At 43.6% G+C, this 14,453-nt stretch overlaps 1 protein-coding gene across 1 annotated transcript in view; it reads left to right on the top strand.

Annotated features, from left to right (window-relative positions):
* The first annotated feature begins 942 nt into the window (after nucleotides 1-942).
* Nucleotides 943-14,453, top strand: part of xpot (exportin, tRNA (nuclear export receptor for tRNAs)) — a 38,397-nt gene continuing 24,886 nt past the window's right edge. Inside the window, exons 1-7 of the mRNA XM_085768734.1 lie at nucleotides 943-1,138; nucleotides 8,582-8,735; nucleotides 9,677-9,759; nucleotides 10,105-10,161; nucleotides 10,340-10,409; nucleotides 12,199-12,417; nucleotides 13,884-14,068. Coding sequence (XP_085624860.1) covers nucleotides 8,649-8,735; nucleotides 9,677-9,759; nucleotides 10,105-10,161; nucleotides 10,340-10,409; nucleotides 12,199-12,417; nucleotides 13,884-14,068 — 701 coding nt within the window. The 5' untranslated portion in view covers nucleotides 943-1,138; nucleotides 8,582-8,648. The remainder of the gene's footprint in view (nucleotides 1,139-8,581; nucleotides 8,736-9,676; nucleotides 9,760-10,104; nucleotides 10,162-10,339; nucleotides 10,410-12,198; nucleotides 12,418-13,883; nucleotides 14,069-14,453) is intronic.

Here is a 14,453-nt window from a genome sequence, read left to right as displayed (position 1 = left end):
CTGTCTTACATTATTGGACAAACTGATTAATCCAGGTGTGTCTGAAGTCACAATGGTCAGACAAACCTGGATTAATCAGTTTGTCCAATAAAGTAAGACAGGAACTAAAGGAGCTGCGTTAAATTCAGGAAGTAGTGGAGCTGTGCATAGAGCCCATTTGATGTTTCCTATAATGCAGGAGGTGTGATTTTTCTTTCACTGTGATTTGATTTGCACATATGGACAGAAATTAGTATGTCATTGTATTTGTTCTTCATGTTTACATGTTTAATAAAGAAAGTTTAAAATAAATAAATAAAAGAGCCAATTTGATGTTTGTTTTGCTTTTTAACTTTAACCCTCTATGGTACCATGTTGCCCTCAGGCAACATAACACTGTTTGGCCTGTCACATCTCCACAATTCATCCCATTTAATGCTGTAATACTTTCAAAAAGTTATCACATGAGTTTCAAGAAGCCACACTGAAACCCTTTTTTACAGACTTTTTCAAAGGAAACAGGTTTGCCATTTTGCTCCACTAAAACGGTCTGAAAACATACAGTAACTTCCTGGCCCTTTTTCATCTGGAAAAAATATATATTTACACTAATAGATTAGTAAAGTTAATTTTTTTAATAGTTCCGTGCAATTTATCTACTTATTAAATAATGGAAACTCGTTAAAATGCACCTGATGCCCGAAAGCAACAGCATAAAAGGTTTAAAATAAAGTTGCTGTTAACGTTTCTACGAATCGGAAACTAACTTCCGTGAACGTTATCATCTAATGGCAACGATAAACTAGTCCCGCTAAAATAACATGTTTAGATACAAAATATGGACCATAACTGTGGGGATGATATATAATTAATTTGTTAACACAAATATATTGGTTTTTATTTTTATTTTGATAGTTTCTTTCCTCGGCGGTGTGGTTGGATCTCTTCCTGCGGCCGTGACCCGGATGCTAACCGAGCGGACGTACACGCTGCACCGCGGCTCGAGTCGTGTGTGTCGATCCGCCGACGTGCAACTGATTTCTGGAGACTTCGTTCGCTCTGTCCGGTGATGATGATGAGTTACCGTTAACGGGAGAGACAGCGTGACTCAAGCGGCGGAGAGAGAGAAAAACACTTGATGAGTTAAGTTCTCAGTAAGGTGAGCTCCTCTCATCTCATCTCATCTTTCTTGAGCTGTGCATGTTGGTAAAAAATAAATAAATTAAAGATTAAAAAATAAATAAACGGCCGCGGAGTTTGTGAGTGAGCTTCATCATCGTGAGATTTTCGCAGCGGCAGGTAACGTTACCGAGCTCCGCCGCGGTCAAAAACAAGCACCGGAAACACGTTAAAACACCGTCAAACTGCCCCCGGTTACCCCACCCGGTCGGGCTGGGTGTTACTACCCGCCTCCCGGTGCTGAGCGGGGTTTTACCGACAGTTGTTACCGTCACTGGGGTCTGTGGATCACTGCAACAGGCGAGCTAGAGCTAGAGCTAGAGCTAGAGCTAGAGCTAGCCGCCGGTGGCTAACGGTCGCTAGCCCCGGAGTTAGCTTACGCTCAGCTGTTTCCTATGGGGGACTGGAGTTAGCATGTTAGCATGTAGCATGTAGCACTGCGGTGTCAACTTTTAGAGGAGTGGCCCCCGCTGTCTACTTCTTTACTCAGTCAGCCCCCCTACACACACACCTGGCCCCCGGCATCGAACCGGGGGACACTGCTGCTGCTGTGCTGCGGTCGTTTACCAACCCGATACAGCCGTTATTACCGGTTGGTGACGTCAGTAACGGTTTTAACGGCAGTGTTGACGGTGAGTTGCATCATGTGGGGGAATCTCCATCCTCACCGTGACTCCCCACACCTGATCGATCACATAAATAATCGATCAAAATCGGTTGTTTTTCATCATCGATGATTGATGGATCGATCTTTTCAGCCTTCGTCCAATCACAGATTATTAACAGTCAAACTCCGTGATTGACAGATTTCATCCTCTCACATGAGGCGACTCACGTGTCATTGTTTTATTTTAATTTTAATGTTTATTTAACAAGGACGATACATAGATACAACATTGCCACAAAGAATGAAAAATGCGATGCAGACAAGACGTCTAGCTTCAGCTACTGTGCAGTCTTTGTCCCTGGTCAGGCTGAAGAAGGATAAAAGATACTGAATACAATAAGTGCAATAATACAAATACAGTGAATAGATATCATGAATAAATAAACACAGCTACAAAGTTTAGATTAAGAAATTGCACAGATTTAATACATTAAACATGAGTAAAATGCTGTATTGACAGTGACTTGAGAGAAGTTAATGTTCACATTTCTGCTGCTGCTGAAGCCAATGTTTAGCTCTAGCACTAAACATCTTTAATTAGGGCCCGAGCGGCGACTGCAAGTCGCCCAGCGAAAGCCCTATTGTAATTGCTCTGTTTATTATTATTCTTTCTTTCATTCTTTTTCTCTCAAAAGGATCGCATTTTTGGAGGCTTCAACATGCCCCAAAACGCGTAAATTTTGGCATGCACATCAGGACTGGTGAAAAATTTGATATTTTAAAGTCGTTGGAAATGGGCGTGGCCAAATGGCTAAATAGCGCCCCCTAGAAAATTTCAAAACATCAGCCCCGCCTTTGTGTGTCACCTAGACGCATGAAATTTGGTGGGCTTATAGAACATGGCAAGACGCACAAAAAAGCCTCTTATGTCATGGTGAAATCACAACAGGAAGTCGGCCATTTTGATTTGAATTTTTGACCTGTTTGATCTATCTCCTCCTAGGGATTTTGTCCGATTGACTTCAAATTGGCTGGAGACCACCGAGATGCCACTCTGATCAAAAGTTGTGCTCCGCAGGTCTCTAGGTCAAAGGGCGTGGCTTCTGGGGCCTTGAGGATTTTGGCGACTTTTCGTTTGCTCGCCATTTCACCTTCGAACAGCTCTCACGCCCACATACTTTATCCGATCAGCTTCAAACTTGCTAGACATGATGACGGCTCCGCCCTGAACGTCCCGATATATTAATTTCCTACGTCACTCATAGCGCCCCCCGGTGGTAACAGGAAGTGGCCAGGTTTTACCTTAATGTGTACTGATGCCACATAGTTGACCCCATCAACTTCATTCCACTTCTAAAACATGCAGACTAAGGTGGTGAAGCTACATCATGAACGCTGTGAAGCTATGACCAATGGCGTCCGTGTGGCGACGTGGCGACCATTCCTCGCCATGTAAATACGTTTGGCTTTTTGATGGCTTTATTGAACTCGTATCATCATGAAAATTGGTACACAGGTCCAGGGTCACGACCTCAACGTCTCCATATGCTCATAGGCGATCTCACTCATGTTGCCCCCTAGTGGAAACAGGAAGTGCCATATTTTACATCAACATTGTCCGATTTCCACGGAACTTCTCATGTGTGATGAGGGACTGACCCTGAACACACCTGCACGCATCCCATTACTGCCCCCTTGTGGATGAACCATTAACTGCTCATAACTCCCTCATGCTTTGTCCGATTCACTCCAAACTTCACATGAGTGATGAGGGGCCGCCCCTGAACGCACCCGCCCACAACTGCTTAGCGCCACCTGGTGGACGAACAAAACATTGCAGCCCCGGCATGCCTCAGGCCCCACGGTCGCATGGGTGAGCGAGGGCCCGTCATCGCCGCTTGCGGCTTTAATTATTAGGCCCGAGCGGCGAGTAGCACTCGCCCGAGGGGCTATTGAAATCGCGCTGTTTATTATTCTTATTTATTATTCTTGCGGTCTTTAAACCCCAATTTGGCCCCTTTCCCCAACTCGAAAATGCGTGAATTTTTGGTGGGACGTCCGGCCTCATCCGAAATTCGATATTTTGTGGTGGTCGCACATGTCCGACGCGAAATGGCGAAATAGCGCCCCCTAGAAAGTTGAAAAAAGCCCATAGGGACTTTCGCTAACTTTGTCCTAGACCGACGAAATTCGGTACACTTATCTACCATACCCAGATATACAAAAAAGCCTCTTAATGTCATGGTGAAATCCCAACAGGAAGTCGGCCATTTTGATTTTGATTTTTCCCGCCTAAACTTAACTCCTCCCACAGCGTTCGCCCGATCAAGTTGAAATTAGGTATACCACATCTCCAGACCTAGCTGAGCTTATCTTGTGCTCCGTGAGTCCGTAGGTCAAAGGGCGTGGCTGCCAGCGCTCAATTCACTTTGGCGTGCTCGCCATGTACATACGAGTGGCTCTCACGCCCACATACTTCATCCAATCAACTTCAAACTTGCTGGACATGATGATGGCTCCGCCCTGAACGTCCCGATATATTAACTTCCCACGTAACTCATAGCGCCCCCCGGTGGTAACAGGAAGTGTACTAAAATTTGGAAAATGTACATACTTTGCCCCATCAACTTCATTCCACTTCTAAAACATGCAGAACCAGTTGGTGAAGCTACATTATGAAGACTGTGAAGCTACGAGTAATGGCGTCCGTGTGGCGACGCGGTGACCATTCCTCGCCATGACAATACGTTTGCCCTTTGGATGGCTTTATTGAACTCGTATCAACATGAAAATTGGTACACAGGTCCAGGGTCACGACCTCAACGTCTCCATATGCTCATAGGCGATCTCACTCATTCGCCCCCTAGTGGAAACAGGAAGTGCCATATTTTACATCAACATTGTCCGATTTCCACGAAACCTCACATGTGTGATGAGGGACTGACCCTGAACACAGCTGCACGCACCCCATTACTGCCCCCTGGTGGACGAACCTTTAACTGCTCATAACTCCTTCATGCTTTGTCCGATTCACTCCAAACTTCACATGAGTGATGAGGGGCCGCCCCTGAACGCACCACACCACATGCGGTGACTGCCCCATGGTGGATGAACCAAACATTGCATTTTTGGCCTCCTTCCAGGTTTTTTCTCTCTTTCACCTTCGCGCCACGGCCCCCGCACGCCTCAGGCCCCCGCGGTCGCATGGGTCGAGCGAGGGCCGATCATCGCCGCTTGCGGCTTTAATTATTATTATTCCTCGTCAATAAACCCCGATTTGACCCCTTTGCCACGCTCGAAAACTCACCAAATTTGGGACACACGTCGGGTCTCGATTAAAATGCGTTCTGATGCCATCGCCGTTTGTGGGCGGGGCAAATTGGCAGAACAGCGCCCCCTAGAACTTTTTACCCCCGGCCATAGGAACCAAAAATTTTTTTTCCGGAGGCTAACGAAACTTGACACACTCATGTATCATACCCAGACATAAAAAAAATTTGTTTCGCGCGAAGCCCAAAAACCAACAGGAAGTCGGCCATTTTGGTTAGCATTTATTTTACGCAAAACGAACTCCTCCTAGGGATTACGCCCGATCGGCTCCAAATTGGGTAGAGAACCTCGTCAGACCTAGCTGAGCTTATCTTGTGCTCCGCAGGTCTGTAGCTCAAACGGCTTGGCTAGTAGGGCACGGCCAAGTTCTGCGATGCAGCTAAAAAGTTTGCAATGCTATCACGCCCACAGATTTGATCGTAGACACTTCAAACTTGGTGGAAAAATCTATGGCGAGACTCTGAACGATCCGACATATTATTTGCCTACGTCGCACATAGCGCCCCCCGGTGGTAACAGGAAACGTACAAAAATTCGTTAAAAATACGTAGTTGACCAAATCGACTTCATTCCACTTCTAATACATGCTGACCCGGATGGTGAAGCTACATCATGGACGCTGTGACCCCATGAGCAACGGCATCCGTGTGGCGGCGCGGCGACTGTGTATCATCCCAATGTCAAATTACGTTTGCCAATTACGCGCACATACTTCGTCGTAGCCACTTGAAATTCAAAGGACATGACGTTGGCTCCGCCGTGAACATTTTGATGTATCGACTTCCTGCCTGGCTCATAGCGCCCCCCGGTGGTAACAGGAAGTACGCAAAAATTCATTAAAAATCCATACTTCACCCGATCAACTTCATTCCACTTCTCATACATGCAGAACCAGTTGCTGAAGCTACATTATGAATGCTGTGAAGATACGACGAACGGCGTCCGTGTGCCGCCGCGGCGACTGACGATTTTTTATCGTACAATTACGTTTGCCTTTTTCGTGGCTTTAACGAAGTCGTGTCCTCACGAAATTTCATACACAGGTCAAGAATGGCGAGCTCTTTCAGCGGATAGAGTCGTTTCCCATGGGCGTGGCTAAATGCCTCAATAGCGCCCCCTTGAAGTTTTTCCGAAATTCTCCATAGACAAATTTCGCTTACTTTGTCGTACACATACGAAACTCGACACACACGTGTATCATACCCAAACATACAAAAAATTGAATTGGAGCCACGCCCTAAACCCAACAGGAAGTCGGCCATTTTGGTTAGCATTTCTTTGTCGCAAAACGAACTCCTCCGAGGGAGTTCGCCCGATTGACTTCAAATTGGGTACAGAACATCTCCAGACCGAGCTGATTACGGCTTGTGCTCCGCAGGTGTGTAGGTCAAGGGGCGTGGCTGCTAGGGCACGGCCAAGTTCCCGAATTCAGCTAAGAAGTTTGCAATGCTATCACGCCCACAGATTTGAGTGCAGCGGCTTCAAACTTGGTGCACATGATGAGGGCGTCACCCTGAACGATCCGACATATTATTTTCCTACGTCACTCATAGCGCCCCCCGGTGGTAACAGGAAGTGCGCTAAAATTCATTTAAAATACATCGTTGACCCCATCAACTTCATTCCACTTCTAAAACATGCCGAACAAGTTGGTGAAGCTATTTCATGAATGCTATGAAGCTACGGCTAATGGCCCCCTTGTGGCGGCGACAGGAATAGCGCTCCACCGTGAACTGCCTCCTCCTACGGATTTTGCCCGATTGACTTCATATTCGCTACAAGTCATCAGGAGACCGAGCTGGTCAAACACTATTAAAAGCTTTTCTCTACGTCAAACGGCGTGGCTGCTAGGGGGCGACAAAGTTGGCCAACTGCTCGTTTAGTCGCCATGCTATTACGTTTGCCTTCCACGCCCACATACTTGATCGTAGTCACTTCAAAATTTAGGGACATGATCAGAGGCCCGCCCTCTACACCTCCGTTTCATCGTAGGCAAGCTCGCTCAAGTAGCCCCCTTGTGGACACAGGAAATGTCGTGTTTTGCATCGACATTGTCCGATTAGCTCGAAACTTCACGTGTTTGATGAGGGGACCGCCCTCGACGCAGCCGCCCGCCTCCGGTGGCACGCGGGGGTTTCGAAGAGCGCCCCGGGGGTAGCGGGGACCGGGGGGTGTGGGAGCGGGACGCTGAGTGGCGTGGAGCGAGGGCCCGTCATCGCCGCTTGCGGCTTTAATTCTGTTTGGGATTTGATTTCTGGTGGTAAAGAATTCAATAGGTTGATTGACCGAATGTTGTCCTGCATCTTAATGAAGTGTTGAGGTTTCTGTCGGTGTTTGGACTAATAAATCTATTGATTATTGTCGGATTATCTGGTTCTTATTGATCTAGATTCATCAATTACTTGTTGACTTATAAATCTGTGAAGAGATTGATTTTTATTATCATAGTATATAGTAAACAACTATATAACTTGTTCTCATTATAGCACTTTCTGCTCATTTTAGAGCAATTTTATATATAGAATAGAATAGAATAGGGCTTTAAAACTGTAACTAACCAGTATTTTCATCATCGATTAATCTGTTGATTATTTAAACCATTAATCGATTGGTTATTTCTTCAATAAAAATGTTAAAAAATGTAGAATAACATCAGTCAGTGTTTCCCAAACCACCAGACGACATCGTCCTCAAATGTCTTGTTTTGTCCACAAACCAAAGAGAGACTCAGTTTATTGTCATAAAGGAACAAAGAAACCAGAAATATTCACATTGAAGAAGCTGGAATCAGAGAATTTTGACTTTTTTTCTTTCAATTATTGTTTGATTAATTGTTGTAGCTCTACAGTACTTTATTAATCCTTTGCAGGAAATTGTGTCACAGCTCTAATAGAATAGAATTAAAAAAAAAAAATACAGATACGATAATTAGCAGAATAAAATAACCTAGGCTAGCAATAATATTAAGAATACAGTACCAAAATCTGTATAAAACTATAAGTAGACATAAAACATTGGTACAGTAATTCAGTTAGTGCAGGATATATGCATTTATATGATGACCAATACATGGTGCACTGCTTTTATTTATGTAATGTAATGTGTTTGTCTGCTGTTGGTGTGATGTATGTTTGTTTTGTAACCGATGCCAGTGCCAAAGATACATTTCCATTTTATTTAAATTCAATGGACAATAAAGTAGCCTGAGTGTGAGTCTATACTGAGAAAACCAGTAAATATTACCATGATCGCCCCTGTCACTGGAACAGTAATCAACTAATTGTTTAAGCTGCACACTGCAGACTAAACAATTAACTGTAAAGTAGGTTAATCAACTTTACTGAGGAGCTTCTACTCCATTAGATTCTCTACTCTGACATGTTCGTCCATTAGTAAACTGGTGTTTTGATTTTACAGCCGAGTATTTATGACATAAAGTCAAAATAAACCGATCGATCGTGTGTGTGTGTGTGTGTGTGTGTGCAGATGAGAGCAACCTGCCCGGCAGCAGCAGAGAGGAGTGAAGCTGCCCTGGAGGAAAGCTAACCCACGAATGGCCTGCCAGTCTGTCGCTGCAGTCATGGACGAGCAGGCCCTGCTGGGGCTCAACCCGAACGCCGACGCCCGCTACAGGCAGAGGGTGAGAAGAGGACGCTCCGCTGTCCCACTGGGCCTTGAACGCCACACAATGAACGCTACACACTGAACACCACACACTGAACACCACACACTGTGTCTTCAGTTTGTAGTCCAAACACAGACACAATAATGTTTCTAAACGCTCCTCAGATTTATTCCAAAACCAGAATCTGTTTGAGTTTGAGCCATTTTTCCTTCATATTCAGATGAAAGACAGAAACTTTGGTTGATATAACTGTTTCAGCTTGATATGAGATTAAAATGTACAATTATTCCACTGGCAAAAAGCACATTATGCAGTATTTTCTATTCTCAAAATATAAATAATAATCTATTTATCAGCTCCAGCTTCTCAGTCCATAAAGTTTATATCTTTTCTTTATTTTCTGGAACAGTAAAATCTGAATTTTTGTGTGTTTTTTAATCTATAGAAACAGAAATGATCTGGTTTTGTCTGAAGTGATCTTGTGTTAGTCAAAGAAAACTAAAACTACAGCAGTCGGATGTTTTATTTCTAGATGAACCAGTTTAGTTGAAGGAGATTCGGTCGTTGTTTTAAACAGAAAAAGAGACGATAACAAATAAAATGTCTCATTTTCTTTTATCATAAACCAACATCAGTGAGTTTGTTCTGGAGCCTCAGGTAAAAAAAAAAAAGAAATAAACCAGATAAAACCGACCAATCAGGTGAAGTCGACCTGTTGACATCATCACCTATAAATAGGTCAGTTACACACACACGGTGTTGACATAGTATCATTACACACACACAGTCACACACAGTCACACACAGTCACACACATAAACCATCTGCACAGGAAACTTATTTCAATCTCCTAAAATCAATCTAATCTTGCTGCTTTTTATGTTTTGTTTAATTTTCCTGACGTCATAACAATGTGAATTACGTGTGTGTGTGTGTGTGTGTGTGTGTGTGTGCAGGCCATGGCTTACTTTGAGCAGCTGAAGGAGTCTCAGGATGCCTGGGAGGTTTGTGCAGAGGCTCTGGCTAAAGGGATTTACAAGTGAGTTGGTTTTTGATGAATACAGGGTTCCTACACATTTGAAATTTCCAAATTCCATACTTTTTCCAGACCCTAATTTCCAGACTTCTCGGTAAAAGAAAATCAAATAATTTGTGATATTTAAGTAAATAGACGTGCATAATATATAAAAAAGCATGCAATTTATCATTTGTTTTCATTATTCTGAATGGGTATGCCATTATGCAATCAAATAATTTCCAGGAGATCGTAGCTAGATACAATAGCGCATACAAAATAGTTAACCCAAATAACTTCAGAGAAGACCAAACCAAGATAAGATAAAAAAAAAAACGTTTGAGTTTCTGTTTCTCTGTCTCGTTTCAGCGACGACCACGTGAAGTTCTTCTGCTTCCAGGTTCTGGAGCATCAGATCAAGTTCAGGTAGAGACGACGTTTAACGAGCTGACGGAGGTTTCTGTTTCTGCTGCAGGTTGATGTGGATGAAGGTGTGTTAACCTGTGTGTGTGTGTGTGTGTGTGTGTGTGTGTGTGTGTGTGTGTGTGTGTGTGTGTGTGTGTGTGTGTGTGTGTGTGTGTGTGTGTGTGTGTGTGTGTTGCAGACATCCTGGTCTCAGTGCAGTTCAGCAGCAGCTCATCAGAGAAACCCTGATGAAGTGGCTCCAGTGTCAGGTACAGTTCACCTGTTGTACTGCACCTCATTAACACTTTAAAGGGATAGTATCATTTTATTTAAAGTGTGGTTGTATGATCTACAAATAGCCCCTAAGTACTTTAATTGCAGTAGAAGACTCTCTGCACTCCTCCCGTTAGCAACGCCAGCCCATAATAGCCCTGCCCAGAGATTTACAACATACAGTGTTGTGAACAGACCCAAAGAAACGGCCTATTTTCACGGCCTAAAAGAGGTTTTACCTGAAAAAAAATACACAGTTCCATTGTTCGCTATAATATAATTTTTTCCAGCCCTTCAAAGTGCAGGAAAAACACAGTTTTTATTTGGACCGAACCAGCTCACGTATCCCTCCGCCCAGGGTTAGCGCCCGCCGATCAGCAGTTGGTTCGGTCCAAATAAAAACTGTGTTTTTCCTGCACTTTGAAGGGCTGGAAAAAATTATATTATAATGAACAATGGAACTGTGTATTTTTTTTTCAGGTAAAACCTCTTTTAGGCCGTGAAAATAGGCCGTTTCTTTGGGTCTGCTCACAACACTGTATGTTGTAAATCTCTGGGCAGGGCTATTATGGGCTGGCGTTGCTAACGGGAGGAGTGCAGAGAGTCTTCTACTGCAATTAAAGTACTTAGGGGCTATTTGGAGATCATACAACCACACTTTTAAAAAAAATGCTACAATCCCTTTAATACAGACCACAACTCATTACTCATCACAAGACAAACTAATTAAAACCACAAAGTTTATACAAAACAATAAAACAGGTCATATAGTTCAAAAAACAAAAACAGTTTAACCCTCTGAGGTCGGTGCACACGTCTCCATATGTTTCTGTTTGTATTTGAGAGACTCTCCTCTTTCAGGTACATGCTCATGTTTTACCTTTCAAACAGCAGATACACAGTGAAAACACACGTAGATTATATTAATATTGGACATTTTGTGTGTTTAGTTAAAGCAGAAGTAAGTGGTCCGGTGGTTTTGGCTAATGCTGCGTTCCAGGCAGGCTTTTGAAACCGTAAATTACAGCTTCACGTCACAACTTACGACTTTGTAGCGTTCCAGGCAACCCACTCGTGTTTCTCCGACCTGTTTTACCTGTGAAAGTCACTATAACGGCCACTCGTAACTTCTGACCCGTGAACTCGTACCAGATCGAACTGGTACGACTTCACAGGTCGGAAAAACACGAGTTACGAGTTGCCTTGAACGCACCATAACATCTCCTGGGCTCAGAGCAGAGCAGAGTGACTGACAGACCCGTGTTTCAGACCAAACACTCTATAGAAGTGATTGCTGTGGGAAGATACAACTATTTAAGACTTAGATTAACACAAAAATATCGCTTACCGGTACTTCTGCTTTAATATTTTGTTTGGAGAAGATAAAACTTTTGCCCATTTCTCATTTACACATCTCATGGAGCTTGATATGTCGTATAAAGTCATTATTCAGCCTCTAGTACTTGTTTTCTACACTTATCTCTTACTTTATATTCATATATTCCACTGCTTTTGTGAAGCTAAGACTTTGTTAAACCTGTTTCAACCACCAGAACAGTTTGTCCTCATGACGAAAGATTTGAGAAGTTTCAAAAAGCAGACTTTAAATTTCCAGCATTTGGTCTAATTTATTTCTTTATCCAGTGGGACAACAGTGGACTGTTCTGAATATTTAGACATAAAACACTTGAGTATTGTTACATCTACAAGTAAAAAGATGAATTGAAACAGTGTGTTAGATCTCAGAGGGTTAAACTGTTCTGTGTTTCTCTCTCTCTCGTGCAGCTGCTGAGCGCTCAGCCGGAGAAGCCGTTCATCAGGAACAAGGCGGCCCAGGTGCTGGCGCTCACCTTCATCATGGAGTATCTGACGCTGTGGCCCAAGTTCTTCTTCGACATCTTGACCCTGGTGGGTCTGAACCCGCACGGCGTGGACGTCTACCTGAGGACGCTGATGGCCATCGACGCCGAGGTGGTGGACAGAGACATCCTGCACTCGCCAGAGGTGTTCATGGCTTTATTTTTCATTTTCTTATTCAACTTTTCTTATTAAGCTTTTTATTTATTTAATATCGCGGAGGGACGACAACCCCATTAGAGTGGTATAATGAGCATAGACCACGGACTGGAGTGATATATTGCTTTTAGGGATGCACATTTTTAACCGTTTAACCGTTAACCGATAACAAGAACTTTGACCGATTAATACTATCGGTTATTTTTATTATTATTATTAGCTCCTTATGTCGTCAACTCATGGGGGCGTGTCGGCACGTGCAGAGTTCACTGCCTTCAGTCATGTTTCGCAGCAAAAAGTTCCACAGGAGGACTGACAACATGTGCAGCAGCCCCCATGAAGGAGGGTCAGACAATAAATGTAGCTACATGGACATAGATGTAAATCATCTGTAACTACGGCGCTGAGACAAAAAAAAAAAAAAAAAAGAGGACGAGGACGTGGCTGCTCTCCAGCCTGTTCACCTGCAGCTCTCCTGCAGCTCCACAGAGGAGGAGCTCTGCTGCTCCTTCAGTCTGGTGTTTGGCTGCACTTTGTATAAAAACAGTTCTACATTGGACGATCTAACCTCCATATGAGCGCGATCAGCTGAGACAGAGCACAGTGGATGTGGCGCTGCTCTGTGATGACAAAAAAAAACAAATTGGAGCGATAATTTTTTATTTTTTTTTGCCGTGCGCCGCAAGCAACTTAATCTTATCGGTTAACGGTTAATAATCGGTTAACGAGCGTCAGTTATCGGTCAGAAAAAAAATTCAAAATGTGCATCCCTAATTGCTTTTATAAAACGGTTACCAGTAATGACAATATGAAAGAGGGATACGCAATCAATTTCATGTAGTTTTATTCAACCAGAAATACATATTATCCAAAAAAAATAGCCTCACTGTGAAAAACTAGTCCCTTGTCTCCAGACGTTAGCTCCAAGTAGCTCTGCATCTCGTCTTTTCCTCTGTCACTGCTCAGTCCCCTCTACCATTGTTACCCTCCACCACCTTAAACATGTGAATTCAACTACTTTAGTCCATTTTTTAACATCGTAAAAACATCAACTGTCTTTTGCTGCGGACTGCAACAGTCCGTTGTCGCTGTGATAAGGCTTTAGAATAGTAGCCGTGGTATATGCTCATTATACCACGGTTAACAACCAATCAGATCGCAGGATTTCACCTTTACCTTTTATAAATATACAGTATATATACACAACATCACACTGGTTCACATGGAGAGGGAGTGTGACTTCATCTTTATGGTTCAGTCTCAGTGTAACGCAGCTGTAGAGTCGGCGTTTTACTTTGAAGGGCTGAAGCTGACTCTGACTGTGTGTGTGTGTGTGTGTGTGTGTGTGTGTGTGTGTGTGTGTGTGTGTGTGTGTGTGTGTGTGTGTGTGTGTGTGTGTGTGTGTGTGTGTGTGTGTGTGTGTGTGTGTGTGTGTGTGTGTGTGGCGGGTGCAGGAGACCCGTAGGAACACTCTGATCAAAGACGCCATGCGGGAGCAGGTGATCCCCAGCCTGGTGGAGTCCTGGTTCCAGATCCTGCAGACGTACCAGCGCTCGCACCCAGAGCTCACCTGCCAGTGTCTGGAGGTGGTGGGGGCCTACGTGTCCTGGATCGACCTCAACCTCATCGCCAACGACCGGTCAGCACACACACACACACACACACACACACACACACACAGAGGAAACACAACACACAGAAACAGATTCATGTTCATGGTGGAAACAAGTTTCTTTTGTAGAAAAAGTTGAACTTGTTTTTGTCTGTCGGTGTTTGACGTCTCTGCTCAGACTCTCTCTTTCTTTCTTTCTTTTCTTTTCTTTCTTTCTTTCTTTCTTTCTTTCTTTCTTTCTTTCTTTCTTTCTTTCTTTCTGCTTTATTCGAATATCATGTCTAACCCTCCTGTAACTATGTAAATGTACTTCTTCTGTTATCTACTGGTCCTCCGTCTTTTGGACTTTTTATGTTAATTGTTGTATTGTTTTGGGGACTTAGCGGAAATAATGAAAGTTAGGGCAAACAAA

This window comes from Trachurus japonicus, chromosome 23, assembly GCF_045865225.1.
Source record: "Trachurus japonicus isolate A0001 chromosome 23, Traja_1.0".
Lineage (NCBI taxonomy): Eukaryota > Metazoa > Chordata > Actinopteri > Carangiformes > Carangidae > Trachurus > Trachurus japonicus.
Note: the sequence above shows the minus strand (reverse complement) of the source record. Positions and strands in the feature narration are given on the sequence as shown.